Below are 14,760 nucleotides of genomic sequence, written 5' to 3'. Positions count from 1 at the left end.
AGATCTGCTGCTTGAAACTCAGAGAAGAAGAAGGATTGCCATGATGAATCATTGATTTGCAGGACCACCAGGCCCTGCATTCTGACTTACTGCTCCTGCTGCATTATCTGGACCTACAGCCCTGTTGATGTACCTTGCTTCTGATGGAATAAAGAGTGGACTCCCTGCAAGCTACAGGCTGACAGAGTTCACTTGCATCATCACCAACAAGAGTTCATTGCCTGGAGTGCGGCCAGTAAACTTTTAAGGGTTTTGTCCAGGTGCATTGTGGGATTTGTGGCCCCAAACTTTCAAGGACCATCTTGGAACTTCCAGACCCTTGTATTGTGTTTTGGACGCTCCAGAGGAACTTCAGGAAGTTTGGAGCAACTGTGGAAAAAAGCTCCATATGTTTACTGACTCAACCACCAGAGCCACCTTCAACTGCAACCCGGCCTGGATTCGAGGTTCATCCAGCTGAAGAGTTCCAGAGGTTCTACTTCCAGAGTTTGAGCGGGAGTTCCCTGCAAGCCAAGCCGATCAACCCTATCAAGTCCAGACTGGTGAAGAGCATCGAGGGACCTCAGAGGAAAAAGCTCCATAAAAGTTTCTAAGTCCGAAGGTAACATTTTGACCAGGGCCTCCCGCTCCGTGTATGTGCGTAGGGCTCCATCGTGGTCGGCTTGAAAGTTTGACTTTGTCCCAGTCAAGGGCGACCAGATGTCCCAGAGTGGCACTATCGGTTTCTAAGTGCTAGAAAGTGTTTAATCTTTAAAAATTCATATCTCCGGTTCCCTACATTGGATTTTTATTGTGTTGGTGTAATTTTAAAGATACAAACATTTCCTATTATTATTAATTTGTGTGGGATTTTTATTGTGTGTTGTCTTAATTATTTACTGAATTTGTGTTTTTAAATGCTTTACATACCTGTCTCCAGAGTTAAACCTACCTGCTCGCAGCCTAGCTACCCAGGGTGGAGCATGGGAATAATTTACTGAGACCTATATTGAGCCCTAGACCATGTTAGTGGCCTTATTGCCAATGGTAGATGCATATTTACCACTACTAATAACCCACTTTCCAACATAAGGCTTCTGCAATTACACTCACTAGCAACACTTAGCCTATGTAGTGTAGGGCTGCAGATCCATTTCCAACCTTCAAATGCACTCTCAGTGGATATTTACAGAAGCATTGTTGTATTTTCAATGTAAGCAAACAGGTGTGCAGAAGAGTAACCCTTTTGGTTTATAGATTTATTTGTTGAGGAACAACCTTCATTTCTACAACACAAACCCTACATGGAAAGAAAAAAAGGCGCATTAGAACTACCAGCTGTGTGGTTCTGTAAGGAGTTGGAGAAAATGAGTGGAAACAGTGAATAGGACGGGACACCCATAAATAAACACATGCTACCACTGCGCTGTGGAATGGGTACATATCGGAAGAATTCAGTACCTTATAATAAAAATTACTTCACTGGTAAAGAAACAGATGAATGCTGCACTATATATATATATATATATATATATATATATATATATATTACAACACGGTTTCCTTTAAGTTAACAAACACCACAGCACTCCAGTGCAGGATAAGTTTTGCAAGTGTTTAATGCTCACACAGGAGAAATTGCATCAACGCATTTCGGTGCTCACTGCACCTTGGTCTCGACCAAGGTGCCATGAGCACTGAGATGCGTTGATGCCGTGCTATTCTTTAACTTAAAGGAAGCAGAGTCTTAGATTGATATACAGCGTGCGGCATAGCACTTTCTACTTGCACCGCCGGAGTGGGAGATATATATTTATCTATCTCTCCCTGGTTTCGGTGTGTTGCCCTCTGGCTTCCAAACCGCCGGCGGTGCACATAGAAAGTGCTATGCCGCACGCTGTATATCAATCCAAGACTCAGTTTATATATATGTATGTTGTGTGACTCGAGATCTCCTGGACTTACATTTAGAATATGATGAAGCTCCCACGATCCCACAATGGAGAATGCCAGGTTTGCGCTACTATATGTTATGTCAAGGTTGTTTGTTAGGTTTATAGGTTCGTTCGTTTTTGCAGACTTGGCTCATTAGCATGATGGACGTTGTGTACTCTTTGCCTTATTTCATGCATGCTAACTGTATAATAAGTCATGGTCTGGGCCCCTCCAAAGAGATGTTTCATTACTGAGATGAATCACTGCTTGAAAAGATCAAAGTGGGAGAAGCAGCACGGATGCCATGGGGCGGTGATTCATCTTGCAGTGAATGATGATCAGGCGCTCTTGTGAAGCCGATCCAGCTGCAGATGCCAGATGTATTTATTAGAAAACAAGTTGTTTGTGATGTGACAGCACTTGATATGGTCGCAGAGGAAGAAATATCTTTCAGATTCTGTGTGGGAACTCAGGCTAGCTGGAGGGAGGCTGGAATGGATGCTTCTGAAAGGCCTCGCCTTATCAGGAACACTCAGCCTGCCTCCCAGAGGCATGCAATACAGGCCATCAGTTATTCCTGCTCCCTTCACAGGCAGAGGTGAGATTCCTCTTCTGTTCCAGGCTTTAACCTCGACTACGAATGAGTAGGACATGATAGAGAGGGACTCAGGAAAACAATCTGAAAGGTGCACGTGAGACGTGCAACTTCAAAGGCCTTCCTCACCTTGCATTTAACACTCAAGTCCTTTAAAAAAAAAATCTTGCTGTCAAGGAATTGGACAATGTACATTTTAAAAACGAAAAAAGTCAACGTAACCGTCAATGTAGCTCATTTAAAAACAATCTGTTCTTCTAAGTAATACAGTACACTAATACAAAGTATAAGCCACGAGAACCACAAGGGCACGAGGTTGAACTAGGGTTCGAATACATTGTCTGGAAGAGGTAGATTCCAACAGGTACCTTAGAATCTCTTCCCCTGCTGGCGGTTGCATCATGGTTCTTGCCAGAAAGGGATGCAGTGCACATTGAGAACACACACTTCGCTTTGGCAGGTGTTATTTTGATTCTCATGTTGACACTTTCCCCAGAACTTTCAGATGTCCGTCCTTTGACTACTCCTTCCTTAAATAAGGGACATGGGCAAATTGTGACCTCATCACAATGCGCCCGAAGGTTGTATACCATTCATATCTCCCAATGCCCAACTGACAGACAGAGCTGCCGACTTTCAGTTTGAGAACCAGGTTCGAATCTCGGCGTCGGCTCAACATCCTGTGATTCTGGCCAAATCATTTAATCTCCCCTTGCCTACAAAAAAATGAATGTGTCCTTGTGTAATATAACTGGTGCTCATGAAAAACGCTCCAATACCTTTGGGTCGAGTTTGCGCTATATAAAAACGGAAGGGAAAAAAAACCTGCAGTCGAATAAATAAGCCAACAAATCGGTTGCCCTAGGACAGATGAGACGATGACACTCCAGCTGCCTGCTTCAAAGATTTCACATCATAGCCTCACACATGTAGAGCAACTCGTTGTTCACCAGATAAAGGCTGTCATCACCTTAACCTTCAACTGAAGCTGGCCCCACAAGTGAACAGTAGGTCTGCCTTCATTGGTGAGTCTGGATTCAACCTTGACGGGTAAGTCCTTCTGATAGTGTGTTGTGAATGAATGGAAGCTTAATCTACATCATTCAGAAGGATGCTTTGAGAAAGACAACATGTTTGGTCAGCAGATTGCAGTGCTGATGTCTCCACAGACCAACAGCTTTAGTTTGAGGAACGAGGTCTTCAGGTCTGATGCTATTGACCACATACTATTGTGCCACGTGTGCTCTGCTGGACACAGCAGACCACTGATGGAGTAGCTTCCCAAAAACCTTCCCAGAAAAAAGAGAAGTGTAGTTTCAAGTTGTTTGGATTTGCACGCACAAATTGAAAAACTACTTCATTTGCACACTGGCTTGATAGGAACAACAAAACCGAAAGAAAAACACAAACGGAAAGAAGAAGAACATGAATTTCATACACATGTTCTATATATACATACAATAAGCTGCACACCACTACAAAAACGAAACACTTCTTTTAAAAGATCACCTTTGAATAGGCAAGGGACTGAGTGTATTATAATAGTAATAGTAGGACTCAAGCTTGAATCATGCCAGTTCACACACCACACTTCAACTCAAGAGCAAGCAAAGCAAGTTTGCTATCATGTGGATCCTAAACTCAAATACTATTTCAAATGTTACACTACATGACTTTACATTAAAATATCAAAAGATACATTTCTCTGTTACATTATGTATGGTTGCAGCACCTGGCCCTTTCAGCACAGTTACCTAAGATGTTGCCTTCACTCCCTTCCCATGCTAATACAGTTTTGTTGGCATTAGGACTCTGTGCTCCTTACCCCTGCTAACCAGTGGTAATGTGTTGTGCTCTCCCTTGAAAACATAGTAAACGTGGCCTACACCTGATTCATTGATTTAATTTAATTACAAGTCCCTAATAAATAGTACCACCTATACCTAGGGTTTATAAATTAAATGCTGCATGTAGACAGCACACTCAGTGTGCGACACACTAACGTAGCTTGTACTCTGTCTCAGTTTTGCCACTGCAGCCTGTATTCCAGATTTCGGTATGGCAAAGCGAGCCTTTAACCAGGCCTAAACCTTCCTTTTTAATACTTATAAGTCACTCCGAAGGTAGACCCTAACCACTGCTAGTTCATGGTATTTTAAAAGTAGGACATGTGTACTTAGGTTTTATATGTCCTTAGGTTTTATATGTCCTGGCAGTGAACAACTCCTTAAGTTATTTGTTACTGTTGTTACCTAAGGCTAACAATGGGTCACCATTTCACATGTAATAAATGATAACTTCAGTTTGGTAACAGATAAAGAAATGCTTCTTCAACTCAAATGAATTGTAATTTAAAATCCGTTTTGATGGAAATCTCGGGTGTTAAGTTACTATTTTGAAAAGGCCACTTCTAGAAAGTTTGCATTGTTCTGCATGAATTAAATGTGCCTTCCTACCAGTGCCCAGTGTCACATGACTGTACATGGCTCTTTGGTGGTGTTTTGTGTATACCTATCAGACACAATGATGAAAGGGCCTTGAATGTGGGGCAGGGGGCTTCATTCCTGAGTAGGGTGATCTGGGGGTGGTGTACTCAGCCTTCCTGAGCTCTAACAGTCAGCCTAAGGGCAAATGCAGCTCACATTCGTCCTCTGTCTGCCTGCCCTTTGTTACCCTAAACTGTTTGAAGCCAAACCCAGGAAAGGAATACGGTTGGACAATGGTGGCATCCCCCACCCACAGGTTGGCACAGGGGATACAAGTGGCACCTTCAGATCCTCTCATTAGAACACTCTTGGACCTGTGAAATATTCAGAAAAGAATTGCCCTGCTGCCCGAAGGAGAAACACTGGACCGGCTTGTCTGCAATCCAGGCTCCTCAGAAGTGACTCCAAGGGCAGTTGGCTGACCTCACGTTTGAGCTACAGGGACACAAATAGCATCCAGAGGCCTCTGTGCAACTGCCCATCACCAAATGGACCTGCCTGAGCAAGTCCTGCTTCCCACGCCCCCTCCAGGTCCTGGACCTTGGCTGACATGAACTTGTACTCTTCTTACCACAACATTTTCTTGAGTGCCAGGTGAAGATCCAGAGGTTTTTGGGCTCTTTGCGACTGCAAATGTATTCCTCGAGTCGTACACTGATGGGAATCTCCAGCAACAACCTGCTCTTCGTGTCATCTCCAGGATCCAGTAATAACGGCAACGATCAGCATTGACAACCAATGCAAAGCTCCAGTGGCAACCGACGCTTTGGGCTGAACAGCAACCGTCTACGACGCACGACCTGCTCTTCACACCGACAACAGTCTACTCGCATCAACCAACAATCCAAAGCCCGCTGCACCCCACCATTTAGGTTTAGATTTAAAGAATGTAAAATCTTTAGTAGGACAAACATAGTTCTTCTATCCAACACGCACTCCATCAAGGTCAGCTTGAACTAGTGACTTTGCTGCAATCTAGCTTGACCAGATAACCACAATTGGCGCATTGGGCTTTTTGGTGTCCTTCTCACTAGAAACTAAAAAAAAAATAACTCTGGTTGTCCTGGTTGGATTTTTGCCATTTCTATGTAATTTTATTTACTAAAATTAATGCTGTTTTTCTAAATTGGTTTGGGATTTTTCTTGTGTTGTGTTTTCACTTTATTACTGTTAGAGTGCTGCATAAATACTTTACACATTGCCTCTACGTTAAGCCTGATCGCTTTTGGGCAAAGCTACCAGACGGTTAAGCACAAGGTTTATTTAGTGACTTTTGTGGTTCACCCTGATAAGGATTGTGCTTATTATTTGAGGGAGGCTTCCACCCCTCTCAACTAACAACTGAGTTTCTTACTATGGTGCATTATTTTTAGCATCACAGTATCTACTGTTACATTACATATAAGGTTATACATGGATAAGAGTGAATAACGAGGATGTTTTTCACAACAGTTGTAAGTGAAGACAAATAGAGAGCGTAGCTCAACTTATCTAGGATGTCACTCAAAACCTTGTTGTGAAAAACATCCCTATTTTCAATCTAAATTTTCCTGTAATGAATGGTCGCCAAATCATCTGTAACTGCTTTCAACAGCTATACAATGGTAGAGGAGCCACGGTAAAGACGTAGACAACAATTAGGATGTCCTTTTCAGATAGCCTTTCCATGTCGGTCTTTCAAACATGGAAAGGCTGTCGGAAAGTGACTTTGGGGGCCTCTAGCAGGGCCCGGTCCCCCCTAGGCCTCCGTTGAAACTGATGCATATCTCTGAAATTCACAATATTCACTTCTAGTGGTTTAGTGAATGGGGTCCTCTTTTGCTTATTTGACTCCTACAACTTGGATAGTTTCTCCAGAGAGGGGCAGGTTTGGAATTTCCCCCAAACATCTAGGCACCATATGGTGCCTTGCACGCAGTGAACAGATGTTTAGAAACATACCCTTCAATATTGCAGCTTGTGCTGCGGCCCTTTTTGCGGGCCTCAGCTCAAGCCGCCATGGTAAAGGCTATGTTTCCAACCGCCATGCTGGCGGTCACATAATAACGGGAGTGGAACTGCTGACTACTTGTTGGGCGGTTCCACTCCAAAAACGATGTCGGTCGGACGTTCATCTGACCGGCATCGTAATAAGGCGCCTAGTGTCCTTCCACCCACCCCAGCATCCTCTAGCCAGCCCTCTCCTCCCTCACCCAAAATTAAGAACATTACACCACCCCTAGAGCTTCCCTCACCATAGCTGCCAAGGTTTTAAACATTTACAATTTCAATATAATTATGAGTGACATTCAACGACTATGAGTGACACTTTCTCGCGACTAAAATAAAGCGTTAAAGTCCCTGGAAACAGACAATTATCAAAATGTACTCCCATTTGATCAACGAGAAACTCTAAGGAACTCTGTTGCAGGTGCTTTTAAACCTATTATTTATAAATACACAGCACCCTTCAACCCCTCACCTATGCATCATGTGGGCGCGGGCGCACTATCGGCCTGGCTTAGCCAGTTCAGCACTAGTACAACAAAGTGGACAGTCACATTAAAATGCGTGACAATGCATTTCAGTGCGGTGTTGCGGAACACCACACTGAAATGCGTTAGTGTCACGTCTGATGAGTGATACTTGGCAGGTCTGCCTCACCCTCCCCACCTGAATCTGTACACTTTACTCTTCACTGGCGCAGAGAGCAAGCACCACACTGTCAGAGTTTCTGAGAGTCCAGAGAGCAAGCACCACTCTGACAGATTTTCTGAGAGTCCAGGCTGCGTGGCTTTTAAATCCCTGTGACGTTACAAAAGTGGAATATCAACTTTTATTTTTGCATTGCGTGGCATAGTAGCAGTGAATAACCAGATTTCGAATGTGGCATTCACATTCGAACTCTCCCTGAAAGCCATACATAACATAATGTATGTTACATTGTATATGTTACTTTATGTTAAGCACTGTATCTAATGGTATATATCATTATGTTATATCCCGTATATATTTGGTCTTTAAGACCAAGGTGTATCAAATTTATGGCACTGGCACCAGCAGGTTGGATGGGGCAGCTGTAACTCTCCGACAGGTAAATGCATTACAAGACCCTACATAATACAGGTTGCTTATGGAATATGGGGCCTTGTTCAGCAACGTTGGGGAAAGCACATGATAATGTTGCTAAAGATCTTGACACTTTCCTTAGTACAAAAATGTAGGAAAGGTTACCTGTGTGAAGAAAGCATTTGACCCATGACTCATCATTTGTACCTGTTCTAAAAGTTAGATAGTTGCAAGACGTGTATCATATTCCTTGTGTCCTCTGAACACATCCAGGAGACTGAAATCTAAGCCTGACTATACATTTCAAAAACTGAAAAATACCAGAATAAAAAGCATTGTTTCTAGCACGAAGCGATCAAAGGCATTGCAGGGAGCACAATGCTCCCATTAGAAGATACATTTTATGCCTAGCTAATCTTAAAATCAATCTTAATCTCAAAATATACTTAATTAAGGACAGTGAGACCAGTTTAATCCTAATCATTCTGCAAAGTCTGCGAACAAAAAGTTAAAACGTGTATCGTGTTTGCTGCCACAGAACTTCACAAAACTGGTAACAAGCACACGTTTCAGCTACCCAGGCAGACATAAAAACCAAGAGGGATTAGCTGTGTCTCACTAAATCTATCAGAGCAAGCAATCTGCAACAATTACTGGAGCATGACCGAACACAGCAGTGGCATTACTCAAACAAGCAGCCATTGCTCTAAGAGAGCCTGTAAACCTGCAGAAGGCGCATGCACACGTGTTCTGTAGGGCAAGACCAAATATAGCACAGCCTATATGTAGCATGACGTGGTGCACGTACTTGATAGGGCAAATGTTAATTGTAGCTTTGTCACTGATCAGATAATTAGTGAACTGTTACCACTTATAGCAGTGTGACTTCCACCGGTTAGTCCATGCTGGCAAAATAACCCATATTGTACATTTTGAAACAAAATGAAAACAAAAGGAACAAATGTTCACTCAAACATGAATGGCCAAAAGATTGAAGTACTCACTCCTGGGCTCGCGGGGTCCGTCCACCGTCACTTTGATAGCTCTGTGGTAGGTGGCTACCTGGGGCGGGTTCGTGAAGACAGTGATAGTCAAGGTAAAGCTCTTGCCTGAAAACAGTAAGATATGCTGTTATGGTAGTGGCAGGAAGAGATCCAGCATGTGAATAGTAGTTAACTAGGTGAGGTAAACATTCCCTGTCACAAACCCGGACGCCCCTTTGCTGGGGCAGCTGCGCGCTTTAGAAAACCTATTAACATAACATAACAAACAATATCACTCAGTGTGTCACAATATAGCATGATCGGTGCCTTGTCTAATGTTCATGTTCATTAGACGCAGAAATCGTTCCATAAGCAACGTGTTTAGAATGAATGATTTGTTTTTGGTTATAGGACGATTTATGTCCGTTATCTGTGTGGTTCTTCATTTTAATTTCTTTTGAAACAGGCAGGTTGTAACGAGTATAAGAGAGTTTGTCTGTTTTACTCTACATGCCTATCCTCCTGCAAAAAATTATTACCTTGACTTTCCAACTATTTCTCTCCTTCGCAGCACATAAACCCACCTCGAACCCATCTTCTGCAGAGACTCGGACAATGTTTCAAATAGATGAAGCCACCTGGGACACGTAAGCCCTACTCTACCATCCATGCCCGCCAGAAGAACCCTACTGGCTTCAACAAGGAATGAAGAAGTAATGTAATGTGAATGAAAGCTTCATCGACAGGTAGTCGGCAAGGGCGCTAGTAGAACAGCCCTTTCTTTCCCTTTACTAATCCACCACTAATCCTTTTGGGTTCCAGAGTAGCGCGCTAATCGCCGAAAAGTGCTTCAACACTGTGTATGGGGTAGTAGGCACGACATAAATACAATTACAGTTATTTTCCCCAACTTCCTGCACCTCTTTCAAGAGCCCAACACTACCTCTCTGAATGAACCTGAACACCAAGCTGAAGATACTCACAGTTGTCAGAGACTCTTAAGAGTGAAAAAAGACAAGTCTCATGGTGACCTGACCCTTCAGTTCCCTTGGATTGCCATCTTTCAGTCTTCTGATTAGACATATTGGCTGGACACCTATATCAACACCCATTATGAAAGCGGCTTCTAAACCGATCTGGTAGTAGTCAGCAAAAGCCGGTTCTCCAGTTCCTCCTCCAAGCTCATATGTCAAACTATTTCTCCAGAATTCACGTTTATGGGATTAAGTAGGGGAACTCCCTCAAACAATTCTAGGACTAACAATGATCTATCAATGTTTTTGTGTGTGCACAGTTTCCCTGCTCTTTACTCATTTTAATGAGACATAAACAAATGTAAACATCAATATAAGGTCTCGGGAGTAGGTGATTGATGTCAGATCACAGCTATCACTGCTGCATGGATTGTTCACATACAGTAACATTTGTATATTAAAAGCCCTCGGTGCAGAAATGCTGCTGCTTTGAAGCAGTTTGTGTTTCCTGCTCCTTCTTTTACAACCTAATTTTCCATCCCCTTCTTTACCCAATTCCCAGAACTACGTTTTTGATACTTTGTGTTTCTTTTTCAGTTGCCACTACTATTGTGACTTTAATATTTACTTTTCCATCATGCCTGTGGGTGAAAATCTATGTGTCTAGCTGGAGAGCTCTTTGTTTCTGTCGCTACTGTCTGGATGTGAGAGGACAAGTCTGAGCCGCTGTGTCATGGAGCCTCTTGCAGCAGATTGGAGCGCGTCAGATCCTCCACGGCTTCAAAGGGAAGGGCCTACTTTTCTCCTTAAGCATCATAGGAGGGGGCGTTCTGTTAGGACGTACCCACACACCTTCAAAAGAGCCTTTCTTCACCTTCCGTGCATGCAAAGGCTGCAGGCTGTTTGGCTGTATTTACATCTAAAAACTGCTCAAAGCTCAGAGATCCATAGCATAAAGGAGTCTACAACCTTTGTGTGTCTTGGAAGCGGCTTAGAAACACTCTGGTTCTCAGAGGCTGGTTATTAGCTTTACCCTGTCCTCTCATTCATTTCTCCATTGACAAACGTACAACAGCGCTAGAGAGAGAGCGCTTCACCTACAGTGTTCATCAAATGGCCATTAAATGTCAACATGGCTTCAGAATTAAATTGTCATTTTCCATTCGTTTTCGAAGACCAGCAGTTTTTTGCCCGCACTAGAAGAGCTAGTGGAAATACCGTAATGCAGGGAGCAGGTTTAACCCGGGTTGGTATTTGTGCCCGTTTGAATCTGCTTGTTTCATTGGCTTTAAAGGGATATTGCCTGAGAGTACAGAGATTATATACATTGCTTCTCAAATGCACTGTACCCTTGGTCATGAGAGTCCCCTTGGTAAATTTATTTTCATAAGCTGTTCTCCCAATGAGTTAGATGTTGAAACAACAAACCAGGAACTAGACAAAAGAAATCTCAGAGGTCAGCGTAATATACATGAATCTTCTCCTTATTTGTAAATCAAAGACGCTGCTCTGCACTGTTGCGCATTACCAACCAAGAGATACCAGTGTTAAAAGCAGCTACTACTTTCCATTTTCAGGAATGCCTTTCTAATGAAACCGCTTTTGTTTTGTGCGCTTCTTCATAGATGAAAAGCTGCCTTGACCCACCCAGGTTCATGGTCATCAATAAAGGTTTTAATTATCTCTCTTCCTTGTACCCTACTAATGCTCGTGTTTTACTACCAAAAATAAATGTTCATCTACGCATATCTGTAGACCATTCAACAATATCTTTACAATAAATCATAGTAGCATCCATTGTTGTAGAGGCCTTGATCACAGGAATTGAGACACGTGTTCTCTGCTTGCATGTAGTCAACTGTGACTAGGTGTAGGCGAATAGAAGTGCTTGCAAGGCCTAACTTTAGTAAGTGGAAATGCTAGTCAATGATATCCTTGATGGTGGGCTTTAAGGAGTCCATGGTTTTAGAGGTGCAGTGATGAACAAACATTTTCAAGCCTGTGTTGTGGGCCAATGGGCCTCCTTCAAAACAGACAGACATTCTTGTGGAGGGTTAAGGTAACCGAATGCTAGGACTTCGAGTGCTCAAGTGTAAGACTGAGCTGCCTGGGCTCAGGATGCCTGACCCGAACTTGCCTCTGTATTGAAATTCCAGCCAGAGGAGGAGCCTTCCGTGAGGACTGAGGGGCCTCCAGGAGGGTGGAATACTAAGGTTGTCTGGCCCTGGTTGGAGCCGTTAGAATGAAGATTAGTGTGGTTTGCCTGAGGCTTTCAGGGCTAAATGAACGGCAAGTAGTTCCAAGTAATTGATGTGGTGCCCATGCTGTTGAGACGGCCATGGTCCGTGGACTGTGATATCATTGAGAACCATGCCTATTCTGTAAGAGAGGCGTCTGTGGTAATGGTAATCTGTGGAACTGGGACTGCAAAAGGCCTGCCTTGCAACAACACATTGATGTTGCATCACCATTGCAAAGAGAAGCTTTGACCTCGACCTACACTAGATTTTCACAGCGACCTTCTGCTTGAGACCATTGATTGGCAAGGCACTCCTGGACGAGGCGCATGTACATCCTTGTCTGAGACATGATGGTATGTATGTATGTATGTATGTATTTTAATGCTTATTAAGCGCAGCTGTCACCCAGCGGGTATCCTGGCGCTGAGTGATGGTGCTGATGGTGATGCAGGAGCCCATTATTCCTAAGAGACGCATGACGGTTCACACTGTAATTTTGACGATTGGGCTGAAAAAGAGAAAGCAAGTGCTTGATGTTTGACTCTTCATTGGTTGAGGTAGTCTTTGGCTGTGACCACATTTATAATTGCCCCTAGAAAGGGTTGTATTTGAAGTGGCTTTGTAGGATTTATGGTAAATCCCAAACTGTGCAGAAGGGACACTGCTGTTTGCGTGTGTGCCAGACACTGAAGCTTGTTGCTGCTCTTCCAAAGCCAATCGTTGAGGTAGGGAAAGACTTTAAAACTCTCTCTTCACAGATGCACAGCCACTACTACAAGTCATCTAATAAATAGCCCTGGTGCCATGGTGACCACAAAACTAAGTTCCTTGAACAGGTAGTGTTATCGACTTACGAATGTATAAAACAACAATATATCAATAGGATTCACTTGACCAACATATATATTTGTATATGTAAAACATTACAAAGGATCTGGACATAAAGGAAGAGAGACTCAGAATTTTCGTTTTTCAAAGGTGCACATAGCATCATATATTAAAGGGTAATTTTTACAAAACAGTCAAAAGCAACAATTCAGAGAAGCAGCACTCGAAGCATGTAATGCGGTGGCATCCCAAGGGGCTTTGTGCACTAGGTGATAGTGAGACAAACGGTGACGGCGCAAGTGACATACGGGTGACAACAGCGATAGGCGCAAAAAGGAACAAATGAAAACAGTATATACAAAATTGCAAGTTCCTCCTTAATAAATCGGTAAATGCTGTTATTTTGGGAACCAAAGATGGTGCTGCGCCATGAGTTGCGCTGAAATATGGGTCGACGGAGTTTCGATCCTATTGTTTTTGGATCTTTATCAGGACCGGGTTGCCGAATGACGGGAGTGCTGTAAGGAAATGGTAGAAGGGTGAGGGATTGGAAAGGGCGCAGGGTACGCAAGGTGACAGCGCTGGGCCGGAAGGAATGTCTGAGTGACGGGTTGGCTTGAGCACCGGCGATGTCTTGTCGATGGATGCCAAAGGAAGTGTAGGTGCCAGCTTTGAATCAAACCTCTCATGCTCGATACCCTATGAGTGGCTGGGGCTCAATGGATGAGAAGGTTCAACATCCTTTACTGGAAGCTTGGCAGTCTCAGAAGATTTTTGTTGGTGCAACTGGAGCCTGGCGGTGGCAGGGGCATTTGGATGGCTTTGTCCCAACTCATCTGCTCAGACACGGTGTCCGACTCGCTCGGAAGTGGTGTTCTGCCCCAGCGTGAGATGTTTTTTGGTATTGTCTTAGAGGAATGAGTCTAAGGGGCTGAAGTCATACTAATGACCCTGTTCATGACCCTGCGCAAGGTCTTCAGGTGAGGTCAATCTTTAGTGTCAGATGAATTCCCTTGAAAACACGGTCTCCGTGCTGGATGACAGTTGAATTGCAGGGAGCCCCAATAGCCCGGCTCTCTCTTGTTCTAGGTACCATGGGATCTTCCTACTTGAAGATGTTGCTGGTGCCTGAGATGTCCTCGTGCTGCATTCTGCTGTGTGCCCAGCAGCATTCTCTTTGGTACTGAAGGGTCTTTTTGGAGAAGAAGATGAGGCATAATGGGCAAGAGGAGTTGTGGGGGTCTGCCCAAAGATTTTTGATTGGCATCGAGGACAATTCTGGGAAGGTGTCCGTTCCATCACTCGTGCAGCATTCTCAGACAACAGAGGAATTGAAACGATGCTGGGCTCCTGAGGGGGACTAGGGCTCGATGCCTCAAGTTGTCAGTAGTGGTCTTCAGTGCTGTCGAAGATTGTGCACATTGGTAAGAAGGCAATTCTAAATCCCGGTGAGATCAAGTGTGGTGGGATGAAAGAGTAACTGACTGAGCCTGGCAGAAAACGTACTAGGAATATGATGACCTCAGAGCCTACTCAGTGCATGTCAAAACTCGCTGCCAGAAAAAAACAATCAAAAATGGCACGGGTGCCCATGTGCAGTGTTCTCCAAGAGGGAAAGTCACACCCTATCGCGTGACTTGACAGACTTCTTCAAAGAAAAACAAGTTGCAAACGTCTGAGCCCAACACATGA

General features: G+C 43.7%; 2 protein-coding genes across 9 annotated transcripts in view; one reads left to right on the top strand and one right to left on the bottom strand.

The window, feature by feature from the left end:
- Positions 1-14,760, top strand: part of SUPT3H (SPT3 homolog, SAGA and STAGA complex component) — a 2,933,604-nt gene that overhangs the window by 564,073 nt on the left and 2,354,771 nt on the right. Inside the window, exon 4 of the mRNA XM_078647631.1 lies at positions 9,598-9,772. The gene's annotated coding sequence lies outside the window, so the exon portion shown is untranslated. The remainder of the gene's footprint in view (positions 1-9,597; positions 9,773-14,760) is intronic.
- Positions 1-14,760, bottom strand: part of RUNX2 (RUNX family transcription factor 2) — a 372,515-nt gene that overhangs the window by 92,093 nt on the left and 265,662 nt on the right. For all 8 annotated transcript variants that reach the window (XM_078647620.1, XM_078647626.1, XM_078647623.1 and 5 more), the window contains one exon: positions 9,048-9,152. In XM_078647620.1, the coding sequence (XP_078503746.1) occupies positions 9,048-9,152 (105 nt within the window). The remainder of the gene's footprint in view (positions 1-9,047; positions 9,153-14,760) is intronic.

This window comes from Lissotriton helveticus, chromosome 6, assembly GCF_964261635.1.
Source record: "Lissotriton helveticus chromosome 6, aLisHel1.1, whole genome shotgun sequence".
Classification (NCBI taxonomy): Eukaryota; Metazoa; Chordata; class Amphibia; order Caudata; family Salamandridae; genus Lissotriton; species Lissotriton helveticus.
Note: the sequence above shows the minus strand (reverse complement) of the source record. Positions and strands in the feature narration are given on the sequence as shown.